Source organism: Parasteatoda tepidariorum, chromosome 7, assembly GCF_043381705.1.
Source record: "Parasteatoda tepidariorum isolate YZ-2023 chromosome 7, CAS_Ptep_4.0, whole genome shotgun sequence".
Taxonomy (NCBI): Eukaryota; Metazoa; Arthropoda; class Arachnida; order Araneae; family Theridiidae; genus Parasteatoda; species Parasteatoda tepidariorum.
In genome coordinates, this window is record NC_092210.1 from 27,651,957 (window position 1) to 27,673,727 (window position 21,771).

The 21,771-nt window shown below is 27.7% G+C and overlaps 1 protein-coding gene across 1 annotated transcript; it reads left to right on the forward strand.

Annotated features, from left to right (window-relative positions):
• The first annotated feature begins 2,988 nt into the window (after positions 1 to 2,988).
• Positions 2,989 to 21,492, forward strand: LOC107451705 (DNA damage-regulated autophagy modulator protein 1). The gene is made up of 6 exons (XM_016067881.4): positions 2,989 to 3,358; positions 9,179 to 9,246; positions 9,806 to 9,948; positions 15,237 to 15,408; positions 17,729 to 17,811; positions 20,756 to 21,492. The coding sequence occupies exons 1-6, from the start codon at positions 3,177 to 3,179 to the stop codon at positions 20,915 to 20,917; spliced, it is 810 nt and encodes a 269-aa protein (XP_015923367.1). The 5' UTR covers positions 2,989 to 3,176; the 3' UTR covers positions 20,918 to 21,492.
• The last annotated feature ends 279 nt before the right edge of the window (positions 21,493 to 21,771 follow it).

Sequence of the window (21,771 nt, forward strand, 5' to 3'; positions counted from 1 at the left end):
GCGTCAGAAAAAAACTTATGAAAAGTGATCTGCTCAAAGGTGTCCCATCTGCTTCAAAGGGCTAAATTTAATATACTTAAGTAATTTTTATGTTTATGAAATTATTAAAAAGTTTTTTTCTCTAAGTATTTAAATGATTTAACAACTTATATGAAACGAGTCTGCTCAGTTTTGGTAGGCAATAAATTTTTAAATGAAGTTATGTTATTTTTGCATGCAGTTAAAACATATAAAGTTTTTCTTCAACCAAAAATGAGGCAATAATTTAAATTAGATTGAGTGAATAAATTGACAAAAAAAAGTCATTAATATTTTTACGACCTTGGCATCAAATATGTATTAATAATAGGTTCATTTATAGCTAACGATGTTAATTTTTGGTAGTAGAAATGTTACTTTACCTTTGTTAAAATATTAAGAAAATATGAAAAATAGTAAAAAATAATGAAAAGAGAAGAAAATTATTAAAGTATCTTTCAAATGTATTAAAAAAAAATTTTTTTAAATTATCTTAAAAAAATTATTAAAAATCCGGAAAACAAAATATATAATCTCTTCGTCAGCTCACACGATTATATCCGCAAAAGGAGTGCTTTCTAATATTGTCTCAATATAGCTAAAGCAAAATATATCAATACAATAGTGTGAGGAACCACTCAAAAAATTTAAGCGAAAATAGAACACATTAAGTAAAAAATATGTAAAAAACAGAAAATTAAATGTAAAGAAATTACAGAATAGTACACAAAAGGAAATCTATATAGTGAGGAGTGAATTAAAATAAACTTATGCATACTGGAAATTTTCAAGAATGATTTAAAATATTTTCGTAATCAGATTGCCAGATTACAAAATATGAAAATAGAAGCATAAATAAAGTGATATCTTATGGCACGTTCTTACTGCANTCTCCTCATCAGCTCACACGATTATATCCGCAATAGGAGTGCTTTCTAATATTGTCTCAATATAGCTAAAGCAAAATATATCAATACAATAGTGTGAGGAGCACTCAAAAAATTGAAACGAAAATATAACACATTAAGTAAAAAAATATATATAAAATAAAACAAATCGAGCAAAGAACAGAAAATTAAAAGTTAAGAAATTACAGAACAGTACACGAAAGGAAATCTATTTACACAGGAGCGAATTAAAATGAACTTACGCATACTGGAATTTTAAAGTTCAAAATTCATGTCTACTGTTGCAAAAACCGGCGTGATATTTCAAAATGCGAAGAGTGTATGCATGAAACGGTTGAGAATTCTATTAAATATCATAGAATTGTGTTGTGATTGCATTTAGGGAACGGGATTTTTCCCGTGGCAAATCAAAATAAATTTCATTAAGTGCAGAAGAACACGGTTTTCTCTTATAATGGAAAATGTCAGATACCTGTTTTTTTCTAAAAATTAAAGACATAAAATAAAATTAAATAAATAAAATAATATAAATGAACGAATAAAAAAAGATAATACTAAAAAAGCAATATTTAAATATCATAATTAACTAACATCAAGGCATTTTCTTCTTCTAGAGTTGGTTTTATTTCAAAATTATTATTTTAGTATTTTTTAATGTTTTGTAAGTTTTTACATTTCGGTGATGCTACAAAAAATATCATAGAAATTTAAGACCTGAGATAAAATTGATAATATTCCAAACTAAATATCCCTATGTCATAGTGCCCTAGAGATATTGCTAACATACTAATATCCCTAAATAAAAAATTTTTAGATTTTAATTGTCATAATTAATCCTAATAGCTAAAGAATAATATAACGAGAACATATTAATAAAATTTTTTTATTTAATGGTTTTTACCTCTGCAAACGAGATATTGTTTTATGTTACTGAACTAACGTAAAATGAGAGTGTTTCGGGGCATTTGACCCGTTTGTAGTTATCATTAAGGAAATACATTCCGCACAACCCTATAACTAACCACCTTGATCCAAAGTAAATTCTTCCACTTTACCTTTTTCTTTAATAAAATCTTCCTGCGTTTTTTTTTAAGTCCTGCATCTTTTCTTTTACTTCTTTATTTCAAACCATTTAGTAACAAATCATATACAATTAATTATTTTGATAGTATAGATGAAAAATGAATTTAAAATAGGATTTTCAATTTTCAAAGTAATATTAAACGGAAAACAAATAATTAACAGTATTTTTAAGTAAATTATTTATGATAATTCTCAATAATCAATATTTTTCATTAATTCCATTATTATTATTAATCTATTTTTCAATACCGGCCTCCCTTCTGGCGTTATGAATACAGATGAGAATTCGATGAGATAAATTCGTAAGTAATTGAGAAAAAGAATTTAATAAATAATTATGTACAATCAATTTTATTTAATTAAATTATACTGTTGAATGTAACTATATGCTAACATAAATCCTTAATTATACATTAAATTTAATTAAAATAAACTTTCAAGAAAAAACGAAGTAAAACAGTTCAAATCGAAATTCATTAATAAATAATATTTTACTTAATTGCTAAGCATAAAAATAAATGACACAAATAGCCGAGAATTTCAAATTTATGTACATATGCTTACAATTATTGTTTAATAAAATAATTTCTAATTTGACACATTTTTCAACGGATATCTTATGTTTTATTTTTTATACCTTTTGTTACATTAGTATCTTTAATTTCTTATAGATGGCAGCACAAATATAATTCATTTTCTTTTTAGATAATTATAATTCATTTAAATATTATTACTTTCTCTTAAATATTATTATTTTTACAAATAAAAAAAATATTAACAAATCTAATTATCAATATTTAAAACTGAAGATAATAGGGGATGGATTCAACTGAAATTCTAAAATAAATGCTTAATTTAAGTCACAATATTTATTGAGTAAAAAGTTTTTGTTTCCCTTAAGGAAAATAATCAGTATTACTAACGAGCAGTAAATCGTTTCATAATTACTTTTATATAGGTGAGTTATCCCGCGGCAATTTTTCTTTCAAGGACAAATCGTCCTTTTACCGGACATTCCACTTTTTCTCTCACATGTTTACGAGAATACTAACCTTGCGTTTAGCTCCTTCTAGTTGCTTCGACGAGAACTGGCTGGTTTTTGTTACTAGTTAGTTTATCTTATTTCGAGATAATATTTTGATACTCATTATCGCAATTTAGCTCCCCATGTTTTGTTTAAAGATTTTTGAGAACTATTTTGATCGAGGAAACATGGACGCGACGATAAGTTTTAAAAAACTATATTGGTTACCTGCATGGCAATCAGCCATTCTACTAATAGGATCTTTAATTGGCTTTATAGTGGCGTTAGCAAATGAGCATGTTACTATTTACATACCATTTTTCAGGTGAGTTTACTTATAAATATGTATGTTACATCCTTTGCTTCATGCATTATCTTTTTTAAATAACTGTTAAATGCCATGACATCACCTGGTAAACTACTTTAAAAATTTCATAACAGTAAATTTTAATTTAAAGAAAAAGAAAAGAAAAGAAACAAAACTCTTTATTGACAATACACGTTGTTTACTGTTTATGATTTTTTTTAACTGGCAGACATAATAATTTTAAATAATGTGGCTTTCAATATTAGTTGGAAAATATTTTTTTTGAATTATTAAAGGCAAATAGTTAAATTGGAATATAGCATACTTTTCATAAATATTGAAAAATCTAATGTGCATAGTTATATATATATATNATAAAAACAGAATGTTTTAAAATAATTTTCATTTATGAGATATGGACCAATTAGCTTATTTAGCCTACATAATTTTTATTGATTAACATAAAGAAAGGAATATATATATATATAATTCCTTTTTTTTTCTTCTTTTTTTTTTAATTTTTTATTTTAATTTTTTTTTATAAGCAAGCTTTTTAATCTGAAGTATAACTACAAGTTTGATATGAGAACATAATACATTTTCAAACGCGGCCATTTTAATGATATCTATTTTGTCCACTCCTGCAGTCGATATGAATTTAGAGTTTAACTGCTCCCAGGTCTCCTTTATCTGCCAACGTAATATGTAGCACCTATTTTTGAGTGTGACTCGGGGCCTTGTGCTCGATTGTCCACATTGCTTGGCACTCTGCTGGTTGGGGTGGCTCTTTACGATTAAAATACCATTTGGGTCGAATATATTTTTTTAGTTTGATTTTAAAAATAAACAAGTACATTCCCCTGAAAACTTTGTTTTTACTAAAAATAATTTTCCCAAAACAACATAAAAAAAAAGAAACTCGACCTGTTTGTTGTGAAAATATAATACTCAAAAATGTTAAGAGATAAACACAGTTTTTAAATATAGATCTATTTATTGTGATAAATTATGCTATAACGGAATATCAGCGAACTGTGACGTCGTTTGTTTACATTTCTTTTTTGCGTGAGAATGATTGAGAAGCCATGCTCTTCGTGTGTTTACCAATTAGCGACGAAAAAGAAAGTGCGATATGTGAAGTTTCAAAAGATATACACGCAATTTTATTCATAGAAGTATTTCCTGAATATTTGTATAGTTATTTAAAAAAAATTATGTGAACTTACGTTTTTATTTTGTTCTTCTTAACATTGCAAAAGACTGCATTGAAATATAATTTGAAGCTTGTAAAACTTAAAAAATTTTTTTAAAAAAAGGGGTTATAGTCAACGAAGTGCTTGACCAGTGTAGTCATTCATTGAATCTAAAATAAATTAGAAAGTAAATTTATGGTGTGTGTGTTTCAAGAAAATGATTCGTATGAGCTTCAGATACATTTTCAAACACGTCCTAATTATTAATGAATTAATAATTGCACTTATGAATTAATGAACTAATATGCATTAATGAATTAACAATTGCACTTATTAAAAAATGTTATCTTCAGGGTAATGAAATACTTGTTTTGAAAAGATTGTTGTTATTTTTGTTAATATATTTTGTTAACATGTTTTATTAACATAAAAATTTGTACTGGCACCCATTTATGGAATTTAATAATCTAAATAAATTTTCACTAGCAAGGTTACTTTTTAGTTGGCTCGTTTACTCCACTTAGAATATTCCAATCAAGCGTAGCAACGTAACTTTCAATTATAAATGATTTGTGGCAATTATAAATTAGGGTAATTTTTTTAAAGTTAAAAAAAAATGAAGTGCGGTCTTTAAAAACTATTTATAATGGAAGTACAAAAAAGAAAAATATATTTTTGAAATACACTTGAAATTGAACATAAATCAAAAATCATAAGTAGGAAAAATGCATAACTTTTATTTTTGGCATAATTTATAAAATATTTAACATCTTTGTTAGATTTACAATAGTTGCACTAAAAATTAAGTATTATTGCTATAGAAAATTAATATATAAACTTAGTTTGTAGTAAAATACTTGGATTGACCTAGGAATGCTTGTGTCTTTGTCCGATATTCCTTACATTGACATTTTTCCTAATCTATCCTAAGTGTAAAATCCGAAGATATGTCTAAGGGGATAATGTTATAAAAAAATCAGTTTCTAAATTTTGAATTTAAAAATGCAACCACATCTACAATACATATACACCAATATATATTGTATATATAAGCCAACATTCTTTCCTGGGAGATATTTTGCACTAAAAAGGGTATCTTAAATTAAAACCCAACCTGTGCATGCTTTACGCATCAGTTTTCAAATTTTTTTTACTATGTACACCGAAGAGCCATTACATTATGACCACCCTGCTAATAACATGTAGGACCACCTTTAGCCCTCAAAACTGTTAGCACCCGCGGTGGCATTGATTCCACAAGGTGCTGCTAGGTAGTCTGAGGTATCTGGTACCAAGCGCTCACCAACTGGTCCCGCAATTCCTTCACATTGCGAGGGGGTAGCGTGGCAGCGAGAATTTGATTTTCCAAGTAGGACCACAAATGGTCTATTAGATTAAGGTCAGGTGAATTTGGGGGCCTAGACATAACTTGATAGTCACTGGAATGTTCCTCGACGATTCGACCCTCATGACATGGTGCATTATCCTGTTGGTAAACACGCTCCCCCGCAGGAAAAACTGTTGCCATGAATGGGTGAACCTGGTCTGCAACTATGTATTGTTCTATGAGGATTATGGGTCCTAATGTGCCCCAGGAAAACATTGTTCCTGGGTGAGAAACCATGAACACTTGGGCGAGCGTAGATGGAGGGTGGTCATAATGTAATGGCTCTTCGGTGTATATATATATATATATATATATATATATATACTNAAGACGAGATGCTTGAATCCATCGTGCTACTGTCCTATATGGTAAAGCATTTGCTCCAAAGGCTTCCACTAATCCTCGATAGCATTCTGTTGCATTTTTGCCACGGGCAACCTCGATTGTAAGCCACGACCGCTGATCACCTTTTGAAAACATGCTTTAGAGCGATGGAAACGAAACTCCTCACTTTAACGCCACACAACAACTACCCTTCTTAGCAAATCGACATTTTTTTGCACTCTACACATCGACAACAGCGCCACCTCACCGCTCCCGTATCCAATTTGCGCATGCCCGCCCTTCTGTGAGTTTCAAGGTTAAGTTGCCATTATTTATTTTACAACCCTCGTATTAAAATCAAACTGAGGAGCAAAAAAATTAATAATTGCTAAAAAATGATAAAAGTAATCGGAGAGAATTATATTTTTAATAGAAAATGACAATATTTAAATTAATAACAGACCAAAAGTACATACAAATAAAAGTGCATAACCGAAATACAAACAAAAACATGTAGTGCTGTAAATTATGATAAATCAGAAGTGTGACAGTAGAAAAACATTTCAAATTTCCCGTTCTGGTTCTACATTATTTATTAATTCACCTTATCAATTTTTAAAACTTTTTAAACTACGAAAAAAAAATTGTTTTATTATAACACGCACTCAGAGCTTTACTTTATCTCGGTCAAAGAGGGTATTGATTTTGTTTCCTATTCAAAATCAAAATCCGAGAAATGACTTGGAGTATAAAATTAATATTTAAGTAAAGAAAAGAAATATTATTACCGAGGATGGTGGATTTAAAAACATTAAAATCAGATTGATTTCCAGGTAAAATGCAAATAATTTATAATATCTTTCAAATCATATCATTATATTCAAACAGGTTATTATTTTCGTTATCTCGCTTTACTCCATATTAATTCCAAAGTGATAACTCCATATTCGCTTTAATCCATATTGATAATGTTGTTCTTCATTAAATAACATTTTGTGATTACAGGTGGGGAGATTTTTTCATGTTTGACAAGGATTCCAATAATATACTTTAAAGGCTCTTATCATGACATTCCATAACATAATATTGCAAAGTTTTTTAAAGTTATAATGCATTCAAGTGATTAGGCTTTTTACTTCAATTCATTAGTTGGAAGCCTCATGTAATTTGGAGTTTTTATCTCTGAAGTAAGAATTTAATATCCTTAAAAAAAAGAAGACACACTTTAAAAAATATGAATTAGTATATTTCTCTAAAAATAAACAAAAAAATAATTTTTTAATACAGCATATGTTTTGTATTATAAACTTAGGACAAGGAAACTTAGGTATAGTACATATCATTTCAGCTTAATTGATTTGTCATTATCCCAGAATCCGCTCACAATTTACTATAATTTGAATAAATTTGATTTTATAGTTGCATTTTTCTCCTGTTAACGAGCTAAATTTCACCAAAGTTTAAGATCACATAGCTGACAATAGCATAAGTGTTATTATTTATTTTCATGTGTGTTTGAACGCAGAATAAAAAATGGAAACACAGAGATGCAGAGGAAAATAACTAACCAAAAACAAATAAAGAAAAAAACTTACTCGAATGAGATAATCAAACAGAAAGAATAGAAACAGCAGGAGAATTTATCAAAATTTTTTGTCAATGTGGTCTTGCTTATATGGGACAAATTCAACAAATCTTTAAATGCTTACTTTAATAATACGAAAGATTTGCTCTAAATTAAGATTTCACATGGTCCTCTTTGATATAAATTTTTAATTTCAAATCATAGGTTTAAGTTTGTTTTGCTTAAATCAGTTAACATGGACCTAAATTTCTTAGAATGATTTTATATTTTGAAAACTCTTACGCTTAAGTTATTGTCCTTTCCAGAATCCTATTCTTCTTAAAGTTTTTTTTAAAAATTTTTTATTTCTTATTTCTGGCGCATATGAACAAGGTAAGGTACAGGGCAAATACAGAACAGAAAAAACAAACAAATACGGGATAAAAACAGAGGAGCAACAATAGAGAGAAAAACATGAAAAAGTTAAAGAAATAGCCGAAGGCTAAAATTCCAAAAGTCTTCTAGCTTCCCAATATCTAGAAGTATCATGGAGAGTTACATAGGCACGCAGGCGATGTTTGTCCATGGACTCATTTTTGTCATACTGGGGACAGACAGCCTCGTTAAGAATACCAATGCGGTTCAGATGAGCGGCAAGACAATCGCGCCCAGTAAACAGGCGGAAAGATGCCACTGCTTCCGTTTATCAGGAATATCCAGAAAGCAATCTTTTCCGTATTTGGTTTCCATCTTACATATGAGTTCATCCTGCTACGTCGACTGCATAAATTGTTTAATATAAAGTTTAGAAGTATGGAAAGAGGTTTCTCGTTTTGTACAGTAAAGCATGGCATCCCTTTTGACAAGAAAATCTGCCTGAGCGTTACCAAATAAATTGAAGTGGCCAGGAATCCATTGCAAAACAATACGTTATTGCCGAGATCTCAAGAAAATCAACATCTCTTGGCATTGGGAAATCTCGTTTGATATTGGAGTCCGAATAGTTGATGGATTGGATGGTTACCTGTGAGTCTGACAGCACGACTACATTTTTAAATTTGTCAAAACTGTGTGTTCTCTTCTTAATGCCTTTGAAACCATTTTAATCTCGGTATTTCTTATTAGGTTCGCACATCCCCTCAGTGTTCCTATTTTCCTGTTATGGATATTTTTAAATCTCGTTCCCCTACCCTACTAGCTAAATTTATTTCTTCCTAGTTGTAATTTGTTTCTAATTCTTCTCTGCATTACGTGATGTGCTCTTTACGTTTTCTATCACGTGTCTTTAAAACATTGTTTATTGTACTGTTATTATTAAATAAAAATGATCACACATGTAAAAGTAAATGTATTTTTTTTATTATTTTCAGTGAGACAGGTGCAGAGGTACCAGAAATATGTATTTTTAGCTATACACTCATAATTGGAAGTTTTCTCGGTAAGTTTATTCATTATTTAATTTTTAACCGTTAAATAGTTTCTATTTTTATTTTAAGTATTATATTTTATGCCAAATTAAACTTATTTAAGCATATTCCTCTGGTCTCGAATTTTTATTTCATATTTGATACCTAATTGTTTTAAAGTCAACTTGAACATTGTTTATATTGTTTTGAGGAAGAATATTATTTTTAAATTTACTTTTTGTAACGAATTTCGAACTGCTTTCGGCTGAAAAGCAACGTTTTCGTTGCATTTAAAATATCAATAGAACCAATGTCTTAATAAGATAATAATCCTTTAATACAAATAAATTTAATATGAAAAATTTAAAAAAAAAATATTTTTTCTATAATATTGCCTGCTTTTGAAAACATTGTGATCTTTGTTCCATCAATATTTTTCTTTCTTCAAATTTATTTCTTGTCTTTATCATCAGTATGGCATGAAATATATTTGAAAGAAGAAAAGTGTTCGGATACTATGCTATTTTAATAATTGGAATTTTTTTCATCCTGATTTTGCTAAAGTTAGGTTGGTGCTTTCTATTTTTTCAGGAGTTCTAATTGTTTGTCACAGGTATCTAATTTTGAGAAGTATATTGTCAAGAGACAACAAAAGGCTTTGGAATGTTAATCTTGTAGGATTGTGGTGTGGACTAATATCTATGGCATGCTTAGCAGGTGTAGCAGCGATTCCTGTAAGTTGCACCGATTCTTTGTTTGCCAACGTAAACTAAATCAAAACCTAAATCAAAAATTAAAATCGTAACTAAAACAACGTAAACTAAAACAACCTAAATCAAAAATTAAAATCGCATTTTCACCTAGTTTTATATTCAGAAATTTCGATGAGCACTATTGTTTTAGTAATGTATCAAACAGTTAAAAGTTAAAAAAAAATAATATTGGCAATAAGATGCCAATATTATTTTTGCCAATGTATATGACAATGAGTCTTACACACAAAATAGTTATTTTTATAAATTTTAAATGAAACGGGGACAATTTAAAAGTGGAATGTATTGGAATGCCTATATAAAATTTGTGGGTATTAAACGTAAAGTGTATGGTTTTGCAAACAATTCGGGTGAAATGATAACGGTTTAAAATTGAAACGCTTTTGCTTATAAAAAAAAATTGGTCTATCTTAAACTCAAAATGCTTGATTTCGCAATCATTTTGGGGGAAATGGTATCAGTAAAAATGCGAAAAAATATTGGAAATTTGTGGGACTGAAACCCAAAATGTATAATTTTTCATTTCTTTCTTATTGTTATGTTTTTATGTAGTTATTTGGAAATTAAATGCTAAAAATTGAAGTTTAAGACATCTTGTTCTTTTTCTTGATAATGTCGTCTATAATTAAGTGTGATTTATTTTGTTTAAGTTGTATTAAAAAAGACAGAAGCTCTAGAAGAAAAATGAAAATAATTACACGTTTGCTACTCAAGTAGCTAAATTATACTGGTTGTCACAAAAGTGTAAAAAGATTTGAAAAATCGATAATAAAAAAAAACGTATTATTGAAAAAACTATGATTGCGTCTTTATGCTTATATAATATTATATCTTTATGCTTATATATATAGAAATTTCTCGGAAAAAATGGCTAAATAACAAATAATTTAACTGTAATTTTACCATATTCACACATAACAGTTAAATAATCATTAATAAGATGGTATTCAAACTGTTAACTGTGAAAAAAATCGTTTATACGGTCAAACAACCAGAATTTTATAACATCAACTAGACCCATCTAATGAAACCACTTAGTTCTTTGAAGATGGGTACATATTATACCCGATAGATCTGTCTTTTTCATGACTGACAGAACGAGGGTTCGAGTCCCAGCGTTGACACCACAGTGTTTTCCACCTTCATTCCCTTCAACACACGAAAAGTTTGCAGTGTACTCCCCCGTTTTTGATCCTGGCCTGTTAGAATATGATACTCTTATTCTCGCATGCAACACCATAAAACTGCTGAAGTACCTTCAAAGTTCAGTAAAATTTATTTTTATACGGTTCTGAAACCATGTTAATTGTAAGTGATTAAAAGATATATAATTTTGTATTCATGGTTTTTAAATCATACTAGTTATTAATGGTTTCAAAACCATAAAAGTAAAAAAATGTTCTTCACCGTAAACTTTACAATTAATTGGATGAATAGACTGTTGCCGGTTACTTGACCGTAATTTTAGAATGTTATTTCCAATTGCGTAGAAAACGTATCAAAATTAGTTACAAAATTTGTAGACAGATAACATTACTAACTGATAAAAACGATAAAAGAAAAACTGGAACACACTTTAACACTTTAGTTTGAAAGACTATTTTTTGTCTTAATTTATACTGAAAAAAAAGTATGGTCAAAATTATCCGAATATGGTAAAATTTACCTTGTTTCTGGCTCTATGAGAGCAGTAAAATGGTCGGTAATTTTTAACGAAGCGCTTTGTTGATTTTGGTAAAATTAATAATTAAATACGGTTTGTTGTTGTTGGTGTTCTCATCCACATGACCAGCAGAAAATAAAAATGTTATATTTTTTTTCAAAATTTGGTAATTTCATCATAATACCTCCGCATGGCTGTGTAAAAACCATTTATTCGATAAAATTTAATTTTCAGTTTCGTATTTTTTATTTACTGTGCTGTAATGAGAACTGTAATTTTGAAAAACAGAAGTTCCGGTAAACCGTTACCATATGAACGGAAAAATTACCAAATGAATGGCTTAAATTCCGGATATTTTGGCTTTTATTACCAGAATTAAGGTTTTATTTACCAGAAATGTCATTATCTTACAGTTCCGTAATTTTACCAGAATTTTTTTTTTCTGTGTTCGAACTAGCGTCTTTTAACTTCAAAGATAAATTTCTTTTTCTTTAACGAAGTAAAATATTTTCCTTTTAAATTTCGATAACTAATGTTATTTGTTTCATACTTTTATGCGTTCCTGTAAATACAGAATATCCAATTTACTCTTCATGGATATAAATGTAGCCATTATCTTATTCTCCCAACTATATATAATCATCATTTTAAGGAAATGAGTGGGCGGACAGACAATGTTTTCAGGAATTCTTATATTTTCGACGTACCCCAATTTTTTTTAAAGCTTCTCCTTTAACTTCAAAATGATAGTTTGTCTGAATTTTGCAATTTTGTTTTTATAGTTTTCTTTTTTTTTAANTTTTTTTTTTTTTTTTTTTTTTTTTTTTTTGAAATTCTCTTTTAAGCGAGGTTTTATGCTAGACTTTAATTTCAGGAAATCAAGTTAGGAATATTTTCCATTAATTTAAGCATGAGTTTTAGCCACAGCATTTTAAAACTGTGAATTAGTTAATCTTTTCTTATTTATTTTTCAATTTACAATATAATAATAATAACAATAATAATAATAATAATAATGATAATAATAATAATAATGACAATAATATTAATAATAATAATAATACGAAAATGTATAAAGAGAAATGTCATGCTATTTAATGAACTAGAAGATGAGTTCATCATATTTTTACCAAAACATTGTATGTTTGACTAACAAATAAAAATTACAGCGTCCTTTAAAAAAAAATCACAGATTTGAACTCGAATATTAAATTAAAATTTACTGACAAAAATATTTGCGTAAATAACTTTAAATTAGTTAATCGGCATGAGATTACGAGCTTATGATATTAATAGACAGATGATTATTACGAAAGAAGCGTTAAATCAATGAACTTTTGATAAAATTATCTCCAGGCTGGAGTTAGAAAAAGACAAAACGAGTACACGAGTAAAAATTTTCGGTTTCGCTATCAAGAGAGTTCAATGCAGTCAAGGTCAGCAACTAAAGTGGAAGATATTGAACAACTTTTTTTCCCTCAACTATGACCTAAGCATTTTTTTTCGTACAAAACGTAGTGATTCAGGCGAAATGATACAATGTTTTTTTTCATATTCACTTTTATTTTTTTTCATATTCTCCATTTTTTCACCATTAGTTGAATCTTGTCCATTCAATAATTAAAAATATTAATAATAATAATAATAAATCCATTTTTTTTCTTTCTATCTACATGTGTTTATAATAAAATACTGGATTCTCTAAAATAAATAATTTAATTAGTGTATTATATTAACTTTAAATGAATCTAGATTACTACTATCCCTATATTTTTAGTGTTAAATGAACGAATTCATATTTATTCAGTATTTATTCAGATATTTATTCAGTTAAAGTACTTTTTTATCATCAATTATGTAGTTTAACATTCTAAGTCCTGAGACTTAAAAAACGGCGAACAATAAATTTTAGCTTCAAAATATGTTACTAAGAGGTAAGTAAACTAATAAATGAAAAATTAAAAAAAAGCAGTTAATTAAATACTATCAATGCTTTGGTTATTTTTAATTAATGCATAAAAAAGAATGTTAATTTTTATCCTTTTCTGCATATTGTATGATATTTTTGTATTTTATTTTAATCATTTTGGTCATGAAAAAAATTCTTCTAGACTCAAATAGTAAGATATAATAGTGTGTTAAAATGTAACCATTTCCCCTAAAATTATTCAAATTTTTATTTCTCCTTTCATGTTTCTGGAAAGTTTTTGTATTTCAGATTAATGTTAAGAAAGTAAAGCAAATATTATAGTTATTAAATGGATAAAATTTTTCGTACGGCTAAGCATGTCATTACTTCCCTAATTATATTAAAATATGACTTATTAAATTGTAACCAGAACATGATAGATATTTACATAAAAATAAAATTTATTAAAACAGTATTAACTTAGAAATGACACTGTCTTTAAAGTTGTCATACGTATGAGATTGATTCATTAGTTTCTAAAAATGGTAAGCATTGCATCAAACAGCAATTCTTTTTCTCTTTCTATTTTTTTCTCTCTCTATAAATGTCATTGTAATTTTTTTTAAAAATTATAGTACTCCTTTCCTCTATAGTTTACTAATGTATCAAGTTTAGTAGTTATTCATAAGGATTACTGTAAGGTAAAATTTTTTTTGCATTTATTTTAATGTTTGATCTTGTGTGATTCGAGTGAGGGGATTTAAAATTTGAAATTAAATTTTTTTCTGAAAGTTACATATTTTTTTATAGAATTAAATTTTTTGCGGAAATGTACAAGTTAGAGACGTTATATATAACATTATTGTAGCGCATTATAACATTATTGACTATTGATATATAACATTATTGACTCGCATTATTGTTGCGATAACTTCCAGAGTGTGAGGGTGCATCATCAGGATTTAAATTGCTTAGGAAACCATGGCCGGAAATGTACCTGTACGCGGCTTGGGCTGCTTCCATATTATGATTTGTTCAGAAATACACCAAGAAACAATTGATAATATAGAAACGCTACCAGTCCCGTACGATAATGTGTCCAAACTTCCCTGTAGAAGTTTCTTGTAACATTATATTACTATTATAACCCTGTTATATATATAATGTTTTGTTTTTAATAAACATTTTGCTGATAAATGGATTAAAATGGCATTAAAAATCTCTGAAGTTTGAAGACAGATTCTAGAATGTAATTGAGTGATGTGATGGAATCTGAGATCTGTTAATAAATCTCATGTAACATAATTTGTTTTTTCTCCAGTGTTAAAAATTAGTTATTTTTAAAGTGTTCACTGCATCATTGTTCTTTTAATTTTGCCACAGGTAATACTATATGTATCCCTGTAAAGTTCATTGTGTGATTAAAATGCCATCTTTTTTGTCACTTTTAAAATATTCATTCTCGAAGAATTTCTGAAACTAAGATAACTTTTCCTGAATAAGTCATGTGTATTGTCTCTATATTATTTTAATAAAATAATGTATTTGAAAAGTTACGTTCATATTTCAGTACTATATATTTTTTTGGAAATTAATTTTAAGCGATTAAACTAGATAATAAATTAATATTTAATAAATTGAATGATGTGATATATAATTATTATTATTTTACTCTAGATGTCAACAGTGCTGTGGGCTCACCTTCTGGTATCCATCACTCATTTTGCGTTTGCATTTTTCTTTGTTGTCCTGCAAACGTATATAAATTATTATTTGCCTGAAACATATTCGAAATGGAATAAATTTCGAATCGCTATTTGTCTGTGCCTATCAGGTTTCATCGGTGCTCGTATCCTTTAATTTTGTTCTTCTAAATAATGCATTTTCTGTAATTTGGACCAAATATACTGGCCTCACTTAAAAAATAATATTTACGACCCATATTCATCCATGAACAAGATTTCTAAGCCCGAGATAAAATTTTTTTATTGGGTTCAAGAGAAATATTTATTTTTAAGAATATCCTAGATATCCTGTTTCTTCTAGAATGTCTGAGGATGGAAGGACGACAAATTGGCCTACAGTAGATTCCAGGAAATGTCATTAATATCGGTGGGAGTAAACAGATATGCTGGCTAAGAATGGCACACAGATAGTTCAAAGTTCAAATGTAACTCTTCTAGAGATTTAATTGATATCCAGTACTTTCTTTTTGCACTATTTCACAGAACTGAACCCCATATCCCCTGAAATAGCTGCTGCAAGACGTCCTGTGACACGATGAGACTAACAAAATTGCAATTTTTTTCTAGCATTAATTACCCTTTCTGTGGGAAAGACGAAGTTTTGGAGAAGCACTATTTGACATAATTCGACTTTAACTAGAAGAGTAAAAATAAAACGATATTAAAGCGCTAGATGAGTCTCAATCTTGGAAAATATGTACAAAAATAATCAAATTTTTTAGGATCTTGGTCAAGGGTTTGGAGTTTCATTTTTACATATTTCGTCATTTTTTTGAACTATTTAAAGAATAAATTTTTTTTGTATGCAGTTAAAGCACATTTATCTATAAATAATTCCATTGAAAAATTAATTTATATCAATTAACTTTGTTTAATAATTTTCATTAATCAAGTTAATTATAGTTAAGAACATATTAATATTAATGACTGAAGTGAATTTAACCTAGGGCGAACACATTTTTGGCCACTCTCTTGATTGAAAAAATAAATTAAAATATCTAAACGAACGAACAAATCATTCAATTAATCCAGCTTATAAATATATTCTATAAATTTTATCGATTTTTTAAGCATCTACCATAATATCAGTTTAATGTTGACTAATTTTCTGAGAGCGGATCGGTATATGTATCAAAATATTAAAAAGTGCTTTAATGTGCCAAATAAAGATTTCATTTTGAGAAATATGTTTCATCCTGCTCAATCTGAAATAAAAACTATATTCACTTTGTTAAAAAGTGTTAAATATTATGTTAAATGTTAAGTAAATATTAAGTATAATGTTAGGTATTAAAAATTAAGTAAAATGTAAGTAAAAAATGTATGTATAAGTATATATAAAATGTAAATATAAAATGTTAAGTATTGTATGTGTAAGTATAAAATGTTAAGTTTTTCTTAATCAACTTAATTACTTTAAATAATGAGCTCTTGAGTAGAATATTATGAATTTAAGATACCAACTTTTGGGTTTAATTTTGAACCTATTTTTTGAGCTTATTATTAAAACATGTTCATGATTGTGTATTTTATCTTTTATTTTAAAGTTAACGTTAAAATTATGCATATAAAAATAAATAATTGTTAAATAAATTATATATTTTTAATTTATTTTTTAAACATAAGTTTTTAATAATGTTTCTGTGATTTTAGAATTAAATACCAATATTGGTTAATATTATCAAATATCTGATAATTTTATTTCATACAAGATTTTTTTTGAAATATGCTTAGCAGTTATGTATTGGATCTAGGGCGAAACCACATAAATTGTAAACAATTTGCTCACCGAATCTTTATTTGGTAATAAAAATTTTTTAGATTTTATATATTTTATATAGCACCATCTAGCAGTTATATTTTAAGTTAGAGTTTGACTTTGTGAATGATACAATAAAGTGTAAAATATACATCTAGCTGAGGATTAAGAAAATTATAACTTTTCCTAGTAAATTCAACAACTTGTTGTTCATATTTTTTAACAAATTTTTTCACAATTTTGCTTTTTAATAAAGTAGAACTCTAATAAAATAAATATCTATCTTTATATAAATATCTATTTAAAGTAGAACTGTAAAATATTTACTATCTTTTAAACTAATTTTAAACTAAAATTATAAATTTTTGCTTGACTATAAAAAGTGAAAAAAGCAAATTTTTAATAACGTGTTTGCATAAATACGTTTGTATAATATCAAAATATGCTTACATAACATGGAAAATGTTCGAAGTGTCTTTAATCAGACCCCGGAATAGTCTTTAGAACTAGCAAAAACATGTTTTTTTAAACAGTTCCAAACAGATGTAACTAAATTTTCCTTGATTATTTAGTTTTTGAAATAAGTTAATACATAATATAAATATTTATGTCTTTAAAACTTTTTAAAACATTTAATTCTGTTTTTTTCCTTATTTAATGTTTAGTTGTAATACTTTTTCCTCTATCTCATAAAAAATGGAAGAAACTCCACTCTAAAGTTCCAGCTTTAAAGTTACCTGAGGATACGGTAAGTGAATTTTAGTCCGTTTTAGAACTCTAATGCAGATTTCTAATTGTTGTTACGTTTGAGGTTCTAATTATTGTATTTAATTTTGAAAACAAAATAAATTAAGTAATTAAAGTCAAATAAGACACGGTAAAATCATAATTTTCTTTAAATGTAGAGACAAATACTATTATATCATTCCTCAAAATTTTATAACCCACTTAGATCGTCTATTATCTAGTTTTTCCATGCAGTTTTTTTTTAAACAATATTGGTTATTTGAAATTTAAGAAAGTTCATATTAAATGAAGCACAAATTGCAGTAGAGTAAATTAAGTATATATATACACTGAAGAGCCACTACATTATCACCACCCTGCTAATAACATGTAGGACCACCTTTAGCCCTCAAAACTGCTAGTACCCGCCGTGGCATTGATTCCACAAGGTGCTGATAGGTAGTCTGAGGTATCTGGTACAAAGCTCTCACCAACTGGTCCTGCAATTCCCTCACATTGCGAGGGGGTAGCGTGGCAACACGAATTTTGTTTTCCAAGTAGGACCACNTATACGGGCATTCAAGAGAATAAAGCCAGGCTTAGAAGAATTTTCCAACTATATCGGATTTAATTAAATTTTAATGTTTAAAAAATCAATCTATAACTTTCTTGTTAAACAGAAATAATTAATAACTTCATAGTTGGTTTACCTTATTTCGCAGAGAATTCGGCTAAATTTAATATAGTGTGTTTCACATCAGGTGACTTTGGCATAGCAACGCCAGGAAAACTTACCCTAACGACCGTAGCTGTAGGACATACAATGAATTCTCTTCCGTCTGTCAACTTATCTATCCTTCAGAAATTAACAATTAAAAATTTAACACTAAAGAATTACATAAAGAGCTGATTGTTAGGTCACAATAAAATACCCTATTTCTCCGTTAGATAATCTTCGAAAAAAAGAAAAGTTTTAACGTGATTTAAACAATCAATTAAAATAATTTTCCTTTACAAATTCAAATAATAAAAAAAATCATGTAATGGTGTTGTTTTTTAAACAGTCAATGCAAAAATTTAATATTCCATTTAGTTTTGATTAACTTTTTATATATTTTGCTTGGCGAAAAATAGAATGATCCAAAAATATTAATATATAGTAGAAAAATAAATTTAAAAAAATCAGTGCAACTGAAAAGATTTTCACGACAGTTTGTTCTGAAACAATGATATTCGACAATGTTTTCAGGAGCTATCCAAGAAAAATACAACTTTTTTTTATCCTTTTTTCCTTTGTCACTAAGTATCGACACTTCACTATACTCTCTACTCCCCTTGCGACATGAAACGCTGTTTTATTACGCCTAATAAGTTGCTAGGGGTTCAGAAATGGAACACGTAATACAAATCATATTTTTTCCTTTTAAATTTTAACTAAGTTTTCTAAGGATATTTGTAAACATTTACTTATAATTATTAGATGCGCACTGATTTTCACGTAAAATAATTAAAATAAAATAAAGCAAATAATACAAAATAAAATTATTCTGCTGATTCGAAAAGTTTTTATTTTAACAAAAAGGTAATAAGTCACAGTTGTTAATACTACTACGCTCTTTCCTTGTTAATGAAGATTTATCCTAACTATAAAGCATTTTATTTCGATAAAAAATAGTGATGATAACTTTTTTAAACATTTATATTTCTTCAAATAGGAAATTAACTATTCATATTTTTAGAGCTAATTTGTATAAACAAGTACTTTTTTTAATTACTGGGTAGTGTGTGTAAGCGTATAAAAGGAAAACAAAATGAACCAATATGAATAACTTTTGTTCCAAAGTTGGGATCGCTCTTGTAGTCAATTCTTAAAAGTATGAGGGAGGAGACCTCGAATATGCTAATTTGTATCGAAGATATTCTAAATTATGAATTCAGGCACAAAAACGTACTCTTACTGAAGAAGCAAATTTTTTTTTACAATTTCTATGTCTCACCCCCTCCAAGGTATAAGGGGCAACCGTAATCTGCGTAATATGGCCCCAATGGTTTGGTCAAGAGAGCAATCCTAAGATTCGGTTCCCTTAAATGTTACTTTTACTTTTTCACCATATCTTCGAAACTATTGAATCGAATCGAAAAATTATTTACACATTTATAAAATTCGTTTATCCAAAGATAATTCTACGCAAAAACTACGTTTAATAATAATTTAATATATTACATTATTTTATTATAATAATAGTGTAAAAAATATAAATTATTATAATAATAGTGTAAAAAATGTTTGAATTGTAAGGCATAAAAATTCTTACATCATTTTAAGGAATTAAATCTTTTTATATGTCAGAATACAAATTTTGCGCGAAATAGATCGAATAGTTCTTGATTTCAAGGAGGTTGTATGCTTAAATTCCAATTTCTCAGGAATAATTCGACAGATTTCGTGTAAATTTTATATTTTGACAAAATTACGTTTCCTAAAATAATGTTATACCTTGCAATTCAAAATTTGTTTGCTTATTATTAAATAAAATAATTAAAAAAATAAAAATTATTTTTAGTGGAATCATCTTTGGAACGAAGAATTTTATAATTGTGAGAAAATCTTTAATACCAAACTTTGAACTGCACTCGTGGCCAAAATATTGGCTACCCCCAATTTTTTCTGAGTCAGAAATCAAAATCCGTCAAAAAAGCATAATTATTCAGAGAAAATACGTATTTGTGCCTGATTTCACAATTTAAAATATAGTCTGCATTAATTAATTCACCAAAATACTTGAAATTAGGCCTTCTCACCATTAAGATTGAATCTTGTACCCGGAAATCCGATCATTAGATCAAAAGTTATTCAATATAGTTCATTTTTTTGCTCACTGTACGTATTTACTTGTACGTAGACATGTATAAGAAAATGCTATATATTTTTTTCAATTGAGTATCTGTAAATTTGACATTTTCAGGGTTTTACTCTGCTGTTCTTTAGCGCCGGCTTTGAATGGTTACTATACGGCGCCTTTCTTCTATTTTTGTTGACATTCATTTTCGAATACCGAAATTTTCAAATTACGATAAAAGTGGAACCAGTGGATGAAGAAAGTGAATCAACCAAAACTGATTCCTGATTGCATCGGAATATTAATAATTTTATAAAAACATTTTAAGTCTTCAAGTGGAAGAATCATCAAAGAAATCTGAAATCAAAGAAAATTTATCCCTGAGAAAAGAAGTACAATTGAATTTTGGATAGCTGAAACGTGTAAATATTTTTGAAACAAACATAATTTTTTTATAAACATTTTTATATTAAGTTTTAGTATATTTTAACAAAACTCTTCCTCTTTGTATTACTGCTCATTTTAGAACTTGCACTGTCAAAAATTCCGGAGGAAATTACTGTACAAAGTACGGGCACTTTAAGTGCATCATCCGTAAAATACAGTTGTATTATATCGCAATTTTTCAGTAATATTTATTCAATTAGAGTGATTCAGTGATTTCACAATAGTTTTTACGGTAAAATTATGGTATATCAGTTTTTTATATTTCGTAACATGTTACATTAAGAATGGATTCTACGGTAAAATTCTTTGCATGCATTTTATCCTGAATTTTTTACAGTGCAACTGAAAACAATTACTATATAAATATAGTGTTTTAATTGTTCCTACATATGTAATAAACTTTTTTTGTTTTAAAAGTAGTAGTTTATTTGATTATTGTATTTAATGTAAAATTTTTGATGAATAGCCAAATCTTGATAACTAATCTTTGATTCGAGAACGGTTTAAACGTTTTTTTAAATTAATTTAAATTCTGTTAAATAAAGTGTGTATTCTGCGGTATTTATTTGTATTTAAATGCATGCAAAATGTTCCTTAAACACCGTCCAAGTATCTAATTTTTAGGTAGTTTCTTGTCAGCAATTGAGATAACCCCTTCTTTCTCGCTCCCGTGAAAATGACGGGGTGAGTTTTCG